Source organism: Ornithodoros turicata, chromosome 2, assembly GCF_037126465.1.
Source record: "Ornithodoros turicata isolate Travis chromosome 2, ASM3712646v1, whole genome shotgun sequence".
Lineage (NCBI taxonomy): Eukaryota > Metazoa > Arthropoda > Arachnida > Ixodida > Argasidae > Ornithodoros > Ornithodoros turicata.
Window position 1 is genome coordinate 58,754,790 of NC_088202.1, and position 14,520 is coordinate 58,769,309.

The 14,520-nt window shown below is 47.7% G+C and overlaps 1 protein-coding gene across 1 annotated transcript; it reads right to left on the reverse strand.

Annotated features, from left to right (window-relative positions):
- Nucleotides 1–5,363: 5,363 nt before the first annotated feature.
- On the reverse strand, nucleotides 5,364–14,167 carry LOC135383559 (neprilysin-1-like). Its single transcript, XM_064612973.1, has 4 exons — nucleotides 14,080–14,167; nucleotides 8,386–8,459; nucleotides 8,253–8,314; nucleotides 5,364–7,375 (listed from the first exon to the last, which is right to left on the reverse strand). Coding segments are annotated over exons 1-4 (2,127 nt in total). The 5' UTR covers nucleotides 14,082–14,167; the 3' UTR covers nucleotides 5,364–5,386.
- Nucleotides 14,168–14,520: the final 353 nt, after the last annotated feature.

The following is a 14,520-nucleotide window of genomic DNA, read 5'->3' on the forward strand; positions in this document are numbered from 1 at the left end:
CGCACATATATTGATGACAACACTACCTGTGCAGTGTAACGTGTTCTTTCAAGCATATTATGCACTCAAACTGTATTTGCCGCCGGGTAAAATGCAAGTGTGCTCCATTGAACGTCGGAAGAGCGATCAAGCAACCTGCATCCAGTGCTCGTTTTGGGCAAAAAAACACTTCATAATGGTCAACTAAATATACAGAATGAACGCCTATTTATTCCTCGATAAAGAGTGACTCACCTGTATAAATTTAGGCCCTGTAACCTTGCCAGTACGGTTGGTACGACCGTAATTGCAAGAAGTTGCCATGATCGCTGCGGCGACTGTTGTGAGCACCGTAAGATGGCGGCCGGTTTCTTCACGCTCGCGCTCCCTATCCGCGATCCAGCCTTTTACAATCGAGATCAGTGGTTCCCAGGCTCGTTCGTCATCTTCTTTTTCTTCCCGTCCCAATATATGGCTCGCTAGTCGTGTGAAAATAATTAACAAACATGTACATCACTGTAAGGATAATCGTCGGGCTATACGCAAAATAATTGTAAATCATTTTCCTACACTGACGATGGTGTCGGGTGAGAATGGTCTTAAAGGGACCATGAAATGATTTTCGAGAATTCCGAGTATTCTGCAGGAAACCGTTCTCATGATCCATCACTATCGTACACACATCGACTTTTAACTGTATTCAGTACAACGGGGGCGCGGTTGCCAGACAAAAATAACAGGGCGTGACCGCTGGATATATGCCTTCGAAGTGGGCTTACGTCATCGCCATCCAATCCTCTCAGCCAACTGTGAACGACGAGGAGGACACACCCCGCCGGACCACGTGGGTGCATGGTTACGGTTTGGGCAACAACGGCGTTGTATATCTCCCGTCGAAATCACTTAAAATATGGCGAAAGGCAAATTATCATCAATGGAGGAAGAGGTTATGCGACACACACAGCGTCTATGGATCGTTCGGTACGCAGCACCTCGTAAAATGTCACCGACGAAGGTATGTTCCGACGAAGAAGAAGTTCAAAGGGGAAAAAGTGCTCCGGTAACCATGCTGACAGTCAACGGCTATATTACATTTCTCGTAGGATTCTGTGTAAACGGTTAGTTACAATCTTATCTCCAAGTCAAATTAAAACATATTTCATGATGAAGTATGCAAGCTTGTTTGAAAATTTTGCACTTTGCTCGCAAAAGCCCGTCCGCGAATCGGCAACATGTTCTGTGTATGATGTCACGGCCTCGGAGGCGGGCCGTAGCAGCCGCCGTTCACGCCTGTGGTAAATATACAGTATTTTCACTATTTGTACGATTTTCAACTTCATATTTCACAGAGTGAATGCTTTATTACAGGGGAACTAATTAAAAATGTTTGTGGGCTTGTCAAATATCGTTTCATGGTCCCTTTAAGTATGATACGAGAACGAGTGTGTGCTGAGTTCTAGTTCACGTGGGAGTCCGAGACGAGGGGGCTGCCCGTTCTGCTCAACCTGTACACTTATTTCATTAACTTCATGTAACTTTTTCCTTCAAGCATTGAAGTACAATGCGCAGCCTTACAGTCAGGCTTCATAAACAGTGCGAACAGCATTTCTTCCCGGACGGAACAACTTTACAAAATCTATCTGGTCCAGTTGAAAGGCATCCTGACGCCTAAAATAAAATAAATTCGCAGTGCAACAGTTTTCTAGTGAGCTTGAACAGAACGTCAGTGAACTGTTTTAATTCCATGTTAGCAGCGCGAAGCAAGAGAATGTTATGGAACTATTCAGGACAATAGACCTCAGAAAATCCACAGAATCATTTGCTCTTACTTTTATTGCTACATCAACATTATGTCCGCAATGTACTATTAAAGAGAACAATTCGAACACTACTATATGCATCTATTTCGCCTTTGTTGTTCATCACAACACCCGTAGCCATCAAGACGAAGTGAAGTACACGGTCGCAAGTCCTCACAAACGGTGCGGAGAGCGTTTCCTGGCGGACGGAAGAACTTTACAGAATCTGTCTCGTCCAGTTGAAAGCCATCCTGGCGCCATCACGTCCATGGGGCATAGTTAGCTGGTTGTGTGATCGCCCAAGCGAAGAATCACTCCGCCATCTTTCTTGGGCAGCTTCAACGTCAGCGTGTCGTTACGAATAAACGAAACGAAGAAACTTATCGACGCCCTGCTGTGGCACAATCTCTGCTCCTCGTTTAGCTTCTTCTTTGAGGCTATCGTGCTCGTAACGAGCCGTTACGTGTTGTGATGTCACCGCCCTGAACGAACTATAGCTGGGAACGAGGCTGCAATCTTGTCGACCAATGAGGTTGTTTAATTTTGTTTGGATAGCTCGCATGGTTTGCCTATGGTATGGTGAGCTGGTATGGTATGGTATGGTGGTCCTTCTAGCTCACCATATCTATGGTTTGTCTATGGTTTGTCGGTGTCACTTGTTCGTCTTCTTTCTCGTCTTCATCTGCATCTTCTCGAGAATATCTCACAGCCCTCATGTAACCACTTGTGTAAATACGATGAAAGGGGGAGCATGTCATTTTGTACACAGTCGTGAAGCAATACATGTTCGTTTCTGCAGAAATTCCGTTTCTGGAAATCTCCAAATGAAGAAGTTTCACATTCTAACGAGTGGGTAGACCCACTCGTTAGGCAAACGATCTAATTTGATCGTAACTGGAGCGAGAGATTACGCCCCTGTCACTTTAACGAAAAGAGCGCGTCATACACCACGTGTTCGAGCTCCCGAGTGCCTCGCGCCTCGTTAGATCATGAGCCATGTAGGCGATGAAGCCTGTGAGCACGCGAACACATTCGTTAGGCAGACGACACCGTCGGTCGTTACGCGAGCAAGAGATTACGCCTGTGTCCCGTTAACGAAAAAAGCGCGTCACGTGAAACGTGTCACGTGTTAACGAGACGTTGGCTCGCGAACGATGGAAGTGATTAAGCCCCCTGACTGGTGGCGAGACAGCGCATAATTCGCGGGGTGACGTTACGACGGCTCGACCGGGTTTACCCGCTGTCAGACATATGTCGGTAGAGTTCCCTTAGAAGCCTTAGAAATCTGCCCAGGACGCACATTCCTCCCATAGCGTTAGTCGTGATGTTGGTCGCCTCAGTAAGGTCGACAACGGCGAGCTCCAACGGAGAGCACCACAATGATCTCTAACCATTATACTACAATAACCAGTAAACGTTGATTCAGACACAGCTTAATTATGCTGAAAATTGCGCTATATACATTTGCGTAACTGTCCCTTCAATTATTTTAAATACCAGCATCGCGTATCTGTAACTGCTGTGACATGGCTAATAAGGTTACGATTCGATGATGAAATATTTGCGAACTTGTGACATTGTAAAGGTATGAACGAACCATTCGCGAAATAATCCACAAAAAATGAGCATTGCATGTAAACGCCGTGAGTGGTAATCACTGGCTTTTGTAGCACTCTTTTCTGCAAGTTTAGACAGTGGCCACAGGTTTGCGTTTCTGGTAAGGTACATGCGCTGACACGAGTACGTCGCTTTATTTTTCTGTCACTCCGCCTTGCTGTCCCATGGATGGAGTAGGTTTTTAGCTTCACTTTCTTCTTAATGCGACTGCATTAAAGAAGAAAGCACCAGCTCCCGTGGCATAGTGTTTAGGAATAATCGCTTTCCACGCCGAGACTGGGACACGGGTTCGAATCCTGCTGCCGGCTGTGCTGTCTGAGGTTTTCCTTGGGTTTTCCGAAGACTTTCGAGACGACTGTCGGCATAGTTCCTCCTGAAGTCGGCACAGGACGCATACTAACCCCCCTGTCCCCCACTCCTTCCTGCAGTCCTCTCTCCGCCGCTCATAGCCACAGTTGCTTCGCTGCGCTAACACGGAATTAAAAAGAAAAGACGAAAGCGGTCAGCAGCAGAAACCAATAGTTAAGCGGTTGGTCATGCCATTATGTCATGCGGTACATTTTGACAATAGCATACGCACTTAATCGTTGCTCCGTTGTAGGCATCGCGGTAGGGTACCCCCCCTATTGTGCCCTATCGTAACACGATCTCTCTGATGAAAGATGAAAGTCACTGAAAAGGTTAGCCAGCTGTAGGGATCGAACCCACATCTTCTGGATTACCGATCCAGGGCTCTCTTGATCTCTCTTTTTGTTTCTTTCGCTTGTTTCTTGTTTGCTGCAGTGAAAGTATTGTTGCGGTATAGTATTAAATCAAGTACATTATGGCAGTTTGTCAGCCGCAAACGCTCGTTCATTTTTTCCACCGGGAGTTGTTAATGCCACACTTCGCCTTCACGCGTCCGCCTATAGACGTTAACACAAAACACTCCCCCGTCCTCTCTCTTTTTCTGTTTGTGAAATGTGTTGTCTAGGCGCCGAAATTATACAGTCAGGACTGGACGTTCCAAGGCGTCGTCCGCACGGGCTGCCTCCATAGAACGGCGCCGAGCCGTGCAACGAGCTCGATGGAATGCTACGGTTGATGACATCGGTGAAATCTGAGGCGAGCACACTGAGGAGAGCAACACAGACACAGGTTCACACAAACCAATTATTCTGCTTGGTGATTTCAACGTGGATGCTAATAAGACGACATTCCCAACCGAGCTCGCCAACCAGATGACATTGTATCTGTGCAACAAACAGACAGAACCCACCACCTGCTATCATTTGTGCATCGACCTGGTCTCCGAGAATCGAACATTGGTGCGAGAAGTGTCAACTCTTACGACGCATTTCTCAGATCACAACGCTCTCATCGTCACGCTACGCCAGGAACAATTACATAAAACACACTCAGTAGAAACGACTTTGTAGCAACAAAAATGTCAGCACCAACCCTTAGTAGCTGCCCCTACTAATTCGTGTAAAATCCAAACGTTAACCGTCCCGCAATGTTTTTTTTTAAAGAAAGTATTTCTACTTTTCTCCCGTTGTGGATGCCCTGAAAACGTTGAAAGGCTGTCATCTTGAGCGCGATCATAGCCTAAATGCTAGAAAGTTATTTCTGCCACCATTGATCAATATTCTACAATTTGACTCTATATCCCCGCAACTTCTCCTTTATGAACCTGGATTACGTGCATTCTCCTGGGGTGACACTGTCGTTTCTGAACATGTGAATGCTTTTATGGATAATATTTATCGGAAAAGTATGCGTACACTCGAAGCCAATTTTGAAATACTACGAAGAGTGTACTGCTTACTGAGACCAGTACCCCACAAAATACTCGTGTCGCAGACGCGGTCGTCTAACGTTCGTGAGTAGTTCGCAGACGCCATAGCGGAACGTAACGCCAACGTGAGTGAAACTTCATTTGAAAAATATGAAAGAACAAAGCGAAGATGCGTTGCCTATCACGCAGTATAAATAATTGAACAGCTTCTTTATCAGAATATGGTGCATTTCTTTTGCGGATTCATAAAGCTATGACTAGAACATTTAAACACAAGCGCAAAGTCCTTCACGTTTTGCAAGGGTACGTTGCATGCGTCCTCGTATGCACGCTTTGACCCCGCACATTGAAGAAAACACGCCGCCACGAACATTAACTGCAGCTGAGAAAACTCCCGCAGTTCCCTCAGCCTGTCGCCACTTGCCTGCTCGTCGAGTTCCGTATGTCTCTCTCGTGAAATGCCGAAATCGTACGCTTGCTTCAAAAGCTGTGTGCCAACGATAGAGTACAGGCTCGCGGCAGTTACGCGCATGTCCCGCAGACATGATTCCACATTGGTGAACTTTTCCCTCACATTAGATTTCATTTTGGAAACGTCATTCCTATATATGTCTTCAGCTACACTGGCCAGAATAAGGGACCCCAAAGAGCCGTAGCGCACGGCGGCAGGAACCCCCACGGCGTAAACGGGTAAGGTCAGTACAAAGGGAGTAAGAGTGATTCTTTGCAAGGCCACATCGTAAAGCCTGCTGTAGTTGACACGATGAAGGTATCGAGCTCGTTTCCCAGTATTTAGTCTCGTAGCTGCGACAACCTTGAGGAAATTTGTAGAAAATGACGTACCCATATTAGGAAATCGAGCAAAACGCTGATCTAACTCTGACGGTTTCAGCAAGCGATCGAAGGCTCCCAAAATCCCGGAAGCATTTGCATGATGTCGAGGGACGTATTCGGGGCTGAGAACTCGGACGTGGCGCTCCACAACGAAGCTGACGTTTTCGTAGAGGGCAGTTACGTCCCATTGAGTGACAGACGGAATGACATCGTAGAGGTGCGGCATTGTGATGGCTAGTTCCATGTGTCTCTCTACGTGATAGAGACAACGGAAGAGTGCAGCTTCCACTGCTTCCTCCTTGGAGACATACACCAAGTTGGCAACGTCTGGTAAAAAGAGGTGGCCTATCTCGAACAGTACTGCTTGCGAGAAGAAATTGATCATGGCAGATTCGGTTTGTTCTTTTGTTACCGCATTGAGTTCCTTGAAGTAGTCCAGAGAGACCACGCGTGCGACGATTTTCTGATCATTTGGAACATCTAAGACATCCTTGAATAATTGTCGCCACCGTTCATAACTAAAGGCAGTGCTCGCATTTATGAGCGCGTCTTCTTCTAGTTCAGCAGTACTCTCATCTAGCAGACCGTGCAAAAGGCTAGTCATGATCTTGTCTTCGACATTGTTCATCATATCCAACGTAGCCATGCTTGGAGCATTTACCCCAAATACATCGTATAACCGAGAAAAATACTGGTAATAACGACCCGAAGCAATAAGCCGGCTTCGAGTTTCATGCCAAGCTGAAACGAACCTTCCAGGTGAGATCGTCAGCACCACCGTTTCATTCCGAATTATTTTTTGGAACTGTAGTACGGGACTTACATCCCACTTTGCAATTGCATGTGCCATCATCTGGAGGAAATCACTATTTTGTGATGAATGAGGCCAAGTGATATTCCCATCTTTCATCATCTCACGAAACTCAGATATTTCAGATCTGTTCTTGAAAGCAAGCTCTATGCAGGACTGGTAATATTTGGCCGCTTTTTCTGTAGCCGACTGATCTGTTGGCGGAGCTTTTATGTCTCGGGCTTTGCCGGATATCATCTTTAAATGGTCACGACGATGCTGATCGAGTACAGACCTCGCGTGCGTGCGATCCCAGGCGCTGCAAACGTATCGGTAAAAGTTCTCACACGGGTCAAGAGACCTATCGAGAGAAGCCTTGAGGAGTTGTTCGTATATCATGCAGTCGAAAGTGTTGCACACATCGTCGTCCGTAAGTGGGTCGTATTTTCCCACGCGGATTATCTTGACGACAATGATGGTTATAACGCCGACAAAGATGATGGCGCACATGATGGTTCCCGTCGTCTTAAACTTCTTTTGTTCCTGGCTGATGTCGCGGCCTTCCTGTGCAAGGGTGTTCTGGCGGATGAAGAAAAGTGAAACGGGCACATTAGACTTTTTCACTGTAACCATACAGAAGAACCATTACGAAAACCATACTTCTATAACGCGCGGACAGATATGTCGAAATATGCCGAGTGGGCGAGGATTCTCGAGGGACTTTCATCTAGAGGATTGTTCGAATTCCGCGGGATGCTGTGTTACCCGTATCTGCTGCTTTTGGGGGCACTTTTGGGTTGTTTTGGAGGTGTTCTTGCTTTTTCGGCAGGTTATTTGTGTTTGATATTCCAAAAAATATTTATTCCCTGCGCATGGTTATCACGTTCACCACTCTCTGCGACTTATTGTGCACAATGGCCAGTCAGTCGCAGACAGTGGCGAACGTTGGAGGTGGTAGCCGTGCGCAAGGAGTAAAGACTACTGCGCTCGTACAGACACGTACAGAGTAGTGGAACTGAGGGAAAGCAGATGTCGGCACGCCGTACTGCCGAGGATTCGCTCAAGTATAGAGTTCGTACATGTGCCGCCATTGCTGCAGGAGATGCCGACGCGATAGACGAAAATGAGGAACGTAAGCTCGTGCAGCCGGTAATTCCAGAAACCGGTGTGCGGCAAAGCGTGCTGTCATTGCACTCGGCCAGATGCTCAGAAATATGCACCAAAGAATACAGTGACTTCAACAGGAAGTCAACGCGTTTGCAGGCGACACCAGTGTTTGCACGAGGCCCATGGCAACCTATGGTCGGATTTGCCGTTGCGCCGCATTACAAATCATGTACGGTCACAACGCAGGCACCATCCTTCGTCGGCTGCAATGCGCCTATACATAATAACGCATTCATATAGGGAGCTCCAACAAAGCCATGTACCGTAACTTTAGAAATCGAATGCGTACCGGTGGTTCCTTCAGGTGGGGGGATCGTCTGTCGTAGTTCCCAGCAGCACCTTTCTCATAACCTGAAGTTAAAGGCAGCAACATCGCTGAACGTGATAGTCCGGTAGCAGAAGCACATTACTACATTTCTCACCCGTTTCGAAGGCTCGAGCTTCGCCCGTCGTACCAGCTCCAACCTCTGTCGGCCGGGGCTGTGCAGAATTGTTCCTGCGCGTAGGTATCATTCTTTTTCAGTCATTAGCAAGAAGGCTTCATCGCAGTTTTACTGTAGCTTATGTATTTTATCCGCCGTTGCACTGTTTATTCCCAGTTTTGTGCCACGAACGTTCCTGTCGGTTCACCGATTGACATATCTGCACACTACAGCGATATCAGAGGTTGGATGTTATGTTGATCAGAACAATAGACGACTAGCTGTTTACGAACAATGTACGTCACTACGCTAGATATCGCGATCCGTCGTTGGCAAAAGAAAGCCACGTGCGTTGGCAGCCGCCGAACACATGCGTTGTTTTGATGGTTGTTTCCGATGATGGATGCCATTGCGCGATGGAGTTACGGAAAACTTCATGTGCGAGGTAGATACTACACTGACCTCGCCTCACGAAACGCGAAAACCGCGAAAAAAAAAAACGCGAAAGTTGTACGACGGCTACACCAACGTGCGCTTGTTTTGCCAATGATCCACTCTTTCCTGATCCCATGACATCTTGATATGACGTGCCGCGGCGGGTGGTCTATTTCCGACACCCTGCTATCGTCGTCTTCCATCTTGTGTTCAGGCAATGACAAGCCAATGTCCGAGGTATCCTTTCTAGGCGGTATAGGGGAAGGTGGGGCAACATGAGACCGAAGTTTGTAACTGAATATGGAATTTTTGTTTTTCGTGTTTTACAAAAAAAAAAAAAAACTGGCCATAGGCACATTCTCAGAGGTCTAGAGCTTCTGGTCCGTAAATCAGAACGGACGAGGCGGGTTCTAAAATAAACACAAAACAATAATTTCAAAAATGCAGATTGTCTGATCTTGCCCCAACCCTCGGGGCAGGACGAGACAGCACGTGGGGCAAGATGAGACACGCCGTGGTAATGAACTGTACAAATTAGTTCTTGCAATCCAAGCACTTACACAGCCCCCTTGAGCCCACCGCTCACATGATGTGCTATAAAACCACACAGAACGCGGTTCCATTTTGTTCCACCGTCCTTTGCAAACAAGGCACTACCAGTCTGATGTATCGCTGGTCGCTCGCTTTTGAGTGCGTTTCTGCTTTACTGGAAATATCTTAGGAAACAGGAAAATTTGCTGGAAAATCTTAGGCAATATGCAAAAAAGGAATCTCTGAGGAACAAGCATAAAGTCACCTAATAGTTGACTTATTAGTTTCGAAATTACATTAAATTTAAATTGCATTACATTTAAAATACATTAAGCTGTCGCGTCTTGCCCCGTGCATATCATCGGACGCATTAATTTTTCAGTTAAACACCGGATAACCAAGAGTGCCCATATTTCGCATATATCTAGACGAATGAATAAAGAAATAGGATGTGCACTTACAGTGACAGGATAAGCCTGCGACACGCTGCTGCACAGCTGACAAGAAACAGGACTACAGAAAATCGCGCCTTTCTTGCGAGTCTTTACGTTCCAGGCAGAATTAACAGATTTTTTTTCTCTTCAACGCAAACACCAATCCGGACAATTCTCACATGCAGTAAAGCGGACATGCAGGGCCACCTATGAGTAAAGTTTCAAGCGCATGGAGCAACAAGTCTCTGAGACAGGCGGCGTGGAGCAAAGAATGTCGCATCTTGCCCCGTGTCTCGTCTTGCCCCACCTTACCCTAATACTTCCTCTGTACACGTAGAGCTCCAAAGATGTCTTTTTAACCTTTCCCACGCGGCGATACTGCCGCGAGGCTCATTCCTCCTTCCACCCTTTCTCTTCCACGCACGTGTTTATGAACCGCCGTGACCACACTGACGTCCTTAAGTTTGGCAAGCAATCATACAGCGAACTACAACAACAACAACTTTATTTGTGACCTTGGAGAGTGCGGAGTTTCATCGCCACAGGCGATACTCTACCCCATTGCTGGTTGGAATGGGGGGAATAAAATAACGAGCCCCTTCACAATAACGATCGAAGTCCGATGGTGTCCAGAAATGTCAGAAGAGCTTTGAGCGCAGAGCGTTGCTGGGCTGGATTGGACCAGGGACCAAGCAATTTCGATAGGGAGAAAGGGAGGAGAGTCCAGCTGACGAAGAGACTCGGAGAGTGTGGTTCGGGAAGGTTGGTAGTGAGGGCAATGAAGAAGAATATGCTCCAGATCCTCAGGAGCACCACAGTGGCAGCAGGTGGGAGAGTCAACTTGTCTCAAGCGGCAACGCCACTGAGCTGTAAAGGCCACATCGAGGCGCATTCGGTGGATTAATGCAGCATCTTGACGAGAGGTGTTTCGTGGCACGCGGAAAGCGAGCGTTGGATCAACTCTGCTCAACATAGAGGGGGGGGGGGGGAGAATGTCGGTTGTCCGTTGGCGGGAAGCCAGGTGTGTCACTAGGCGTCGCAGAATTGAACGGCGGTCTCCTCTCAGCAGAACAATACGGGTCCGTTTCCGATACGAGAGTGCTGCTTCTGCGGCGCTGTCGGCCTGCTCGTTCCCCACGACACCACAATGGGCTGGAACCTACTGGAGAACTAGCCTGTGGCCTGCGGCGTAGATAGTGTGGTAAGCCATTAACACATCTGTGACGAGGGCCGCGGATGGGCCTCGTATGCCGGAATTTTCAATTGCTTGAAGTGCAGACTTGGAGTCTGTAAAGACTGCCCATTACCGGGGTGTAAAATCAGCGATGTGTTCTAGAAAGAAAAGGATGGCATAGAGTTCCGCAGCTGTGGAGGAGGTTGGATGTGAAAGGCGTCTTCTGTGCACTACGCCTTCGGATGGTATGACGAATGCTGAGGCAGACTTGTTGTTTCGGGATGCGCCGTCGGTATATGCTGCCGTAAACGTAGAAAACTTCTCATCTACCAGAGCATGAAAATGGGCTCGGAGGACTTGAGGGGGGACCTGATCTCTTCTTTCCAGAAGGTTTGGGAGGCGTACAAAAGTGGGCGGTACCGGTAGAGACCAGGGGGCTTCCGGCGGTATAGTGTCCTTAGTTATGAAGCCAGTGAGAGTCTAGCGTGTCCTCTGCGCTACTCGATAGAAGTCGCTTTCAGGGCGGTATCGAATTTTCCTGAGGAGCGGGTGGCGGGGAATGCGAGCACGCAAACGGAGGTAGTGCCGAGCCGTCTCCCGTTCACGGAGAACTTCAATCGGGAGCTCACCAGTTTCAGCCAGTACTTGCCGTGTTTCAGCCATTCTTGGAACTCCGAGGCATCGACGAAGGCTTCGAGCAAACAGGGACCGAAGTGTATTTAATGAAGTTGTTGATATCCTGTGCAGAATAGGAAGGCTGTAAAGCACAGTCGCCCTCACCAATGCCGCGTGAACCGCGAGCAGGGAACGCTGATCACAGCCCCATCCTGAGCCAGAAAGATGTTGAATTGCGGGGAGCCATCGCTGCACTTTAGTTTCAAGGTGTGTAATGTGCCGAGCCCAGCGCAAATCCGAGTCGATTACAACGCTAAGGAAGCGGTGAAAGCGTACCGGTTCAAGCTTCTTTGTACCAAGCCAACGAGGGAAATTGGCCATAGCTTTTCGCGTGAAAGGGAGCTCGACACACTTTTCAGGTGAAAGGTCCATCCCGAGGTGCGTGAGGTACGTATGGATATTGTTTAAAGCGAGCTGCAGGCGGCGCTGGAGAGCTGGGCGTGATTTTCCTACTGTCCATAGGGCGACGTTATCTGCATACACGGAAAACGACACTTTGCGAGGAATTACTGATTGTAGGCCGGCCATCACCACGTTAAAGAGCGTCGGGCTGAGAATGCTTCCTTGGGGGACTCCTTGAGGAACAGGATGCTGAGGGCTTTGGCCTTGGGACGTACGGACAGCGACAGTTCGGTCCGTTAGGAAGTCTTGGAGCCAGATGAAGAGCCGACCGGATACTCCAAACAAGCGCAAGGCGTGCAGCACATAAATGTGCGAGACGGTATCGTATGCGCGCTTGATGTCGAGGAAAACCGATCGGACGATCCGTCGATGGGCACGAGCATGTTGAACTGCAGAGACTAGGTCGAGAACTGGATCCATGGAGCTTCGGTGGCGACGAAACCCAGCCATTTCGTGAGGGAACGCACGTTGTTTTTCGAGCCACCAGTCGAGGCGATGCAAAACCATTCTCTCCATCAGTTTCCCCATACAGCTTGTCAGGCTCACCGGGCGAAAGGAGGATAGGGCATTTGGGGGCTTGCCTGGTTTCAGGATGGCAACAACCAATGCCTCCTTGACGGGCGGTCACTCCAAGCCCTCCTTCATGTGTATAATACGTCTTGGCAACAAGGATTTTTACCATATAGCGAACTCAACCGGTCGTTGTAGGGCAGAAAGGGTTACACTGGCTTGAGTTTGCATGTTCCATTGGTCCTTTCACTGCAACGCGCGTCGCGTTTCTCTTTTTTTTTTTTGCGTACGACCCTACACTGGTGAGTGTAATGCCAATGTCTAACTACACGGAAAGCTTCGCTGGTATTCACCAAGAACACGCTGTAATTTCCGGTCGCCCTGGCGTTCCAAACCGTAAAGAAAAATGGGTGCCGGGGAGTTGTTGGATCTTTAGGAAGCGCTTGACGATGAATGGAGACCATGTGGACTTTTCGTATGTTTGGTATAGGTTACTGCAGGTACGGTGGACGACGCGGAATGGACGGGGAGCTTCGAAATAGTTTCGTTATTTTTTTTTCCGGTAAACACTCGCACCGCCTAGCATGTTTGGTTGGGCGAACCGGTGTGAGTAACTCTGACGCGATTTTTTCTACACAGAACGCACACCCGGCCATGCGGCACACACTGTGTCATGCGGAAACGACCAGTGTAATTCGTCAACACTTGCATCGCGAAGTAAACCATTGAGTTACTTCGGTGTAGTTCCGTATCGGGAAACCACTCGGGAATCCACTCGTTTTTAAAAATTACTGAAACGGTTAGGAAAGCAAATATTGCATAGAAGTGGAAGAAGATCATATACTGAATCTAAAAATGTAAGAATTATAAAATTCTGTGGACTAGCAGTTTTTTTTTATATGCATTTAAACAACCCCATCTGATTCACTTTTAGCGCAGGAGAAACACGGGAATGCTAAGCCTAACGGATTCGAAACTTGCCGTCTTGCGAAAGGTATGGTCGTTGAAATGGGCTAAATCACCTCCCTTTAGTGAGGTTAGGTTAAGTTAGGTTCTACGGATTTGGGGGGTCTGGGGAGGCGTCGCCCCTCCCCCCCCAGGCACGCACTAGGCGGTGCGGGCGTCGAGACTGTGCCTCGGGTTAGGTCAGTAAGGTCCTCAGCCAAGATGGCGGATCGCCATCAAGAAACCGGCGATAAAATTAAATTTTTATACGTTTTACGCAATATACGAGGGTGATTCCTGTTTAATGTCGTTACTAATTACTTCCTCTTTCACGTAAAAGCGTTAGATTTTTGTTTTTATTCGTTTTTTTTTTTAAAGCCAGTGGTCCCGATACGGAACTACATCCAATTACCCAATGGTATCATGTACTCTGCTGACTGCTGCGCAATTTCGCGTGCACCATTGCTGAACGCTATACTGTCTTCTATTTAAGAATAGAGGACGGGCCACTCAGCATGCGTTTCAGACATAGCGCTATCTCGCTTTCATAGCTACTTGGCTAAGGTGGAGAGAATCCAGAAAACATACATATCTGAAAATATATCGAAAAGCCCACGGTGTCCAGGAATTGTTATACAAGATGCACTCTCACGCTGCACGCGGCGAAAGTAGTGAACTCTTCTTTCTTCTCCCCCATTCTCCTGCCATGAAACAGTCGAATCTGATAGCTGTCTGTTTTTCAGATAAACATATAGAGCATCGAAATTTTATGGAGGGAAAGTAGACCATTAGCAGGGAATGCGAAAAGGAAAGAGGACGCTTTCCCTAGTCTTGCGTAGTACATAGCCATTATGTTCCCCCTGAGATAGTTAATATTTTTGCATGTAAAAACAGACGCTCAGAAACAAAATATGTGGCACTGCGATAGAATCCAGTATTAAATCGCTGTTATCGTTGAGATACGTATCCAAGCCGTCTATGAGGCTTACCCTGCATCGTTAAAGTGGGACTCCGCAACAAAATCACCAC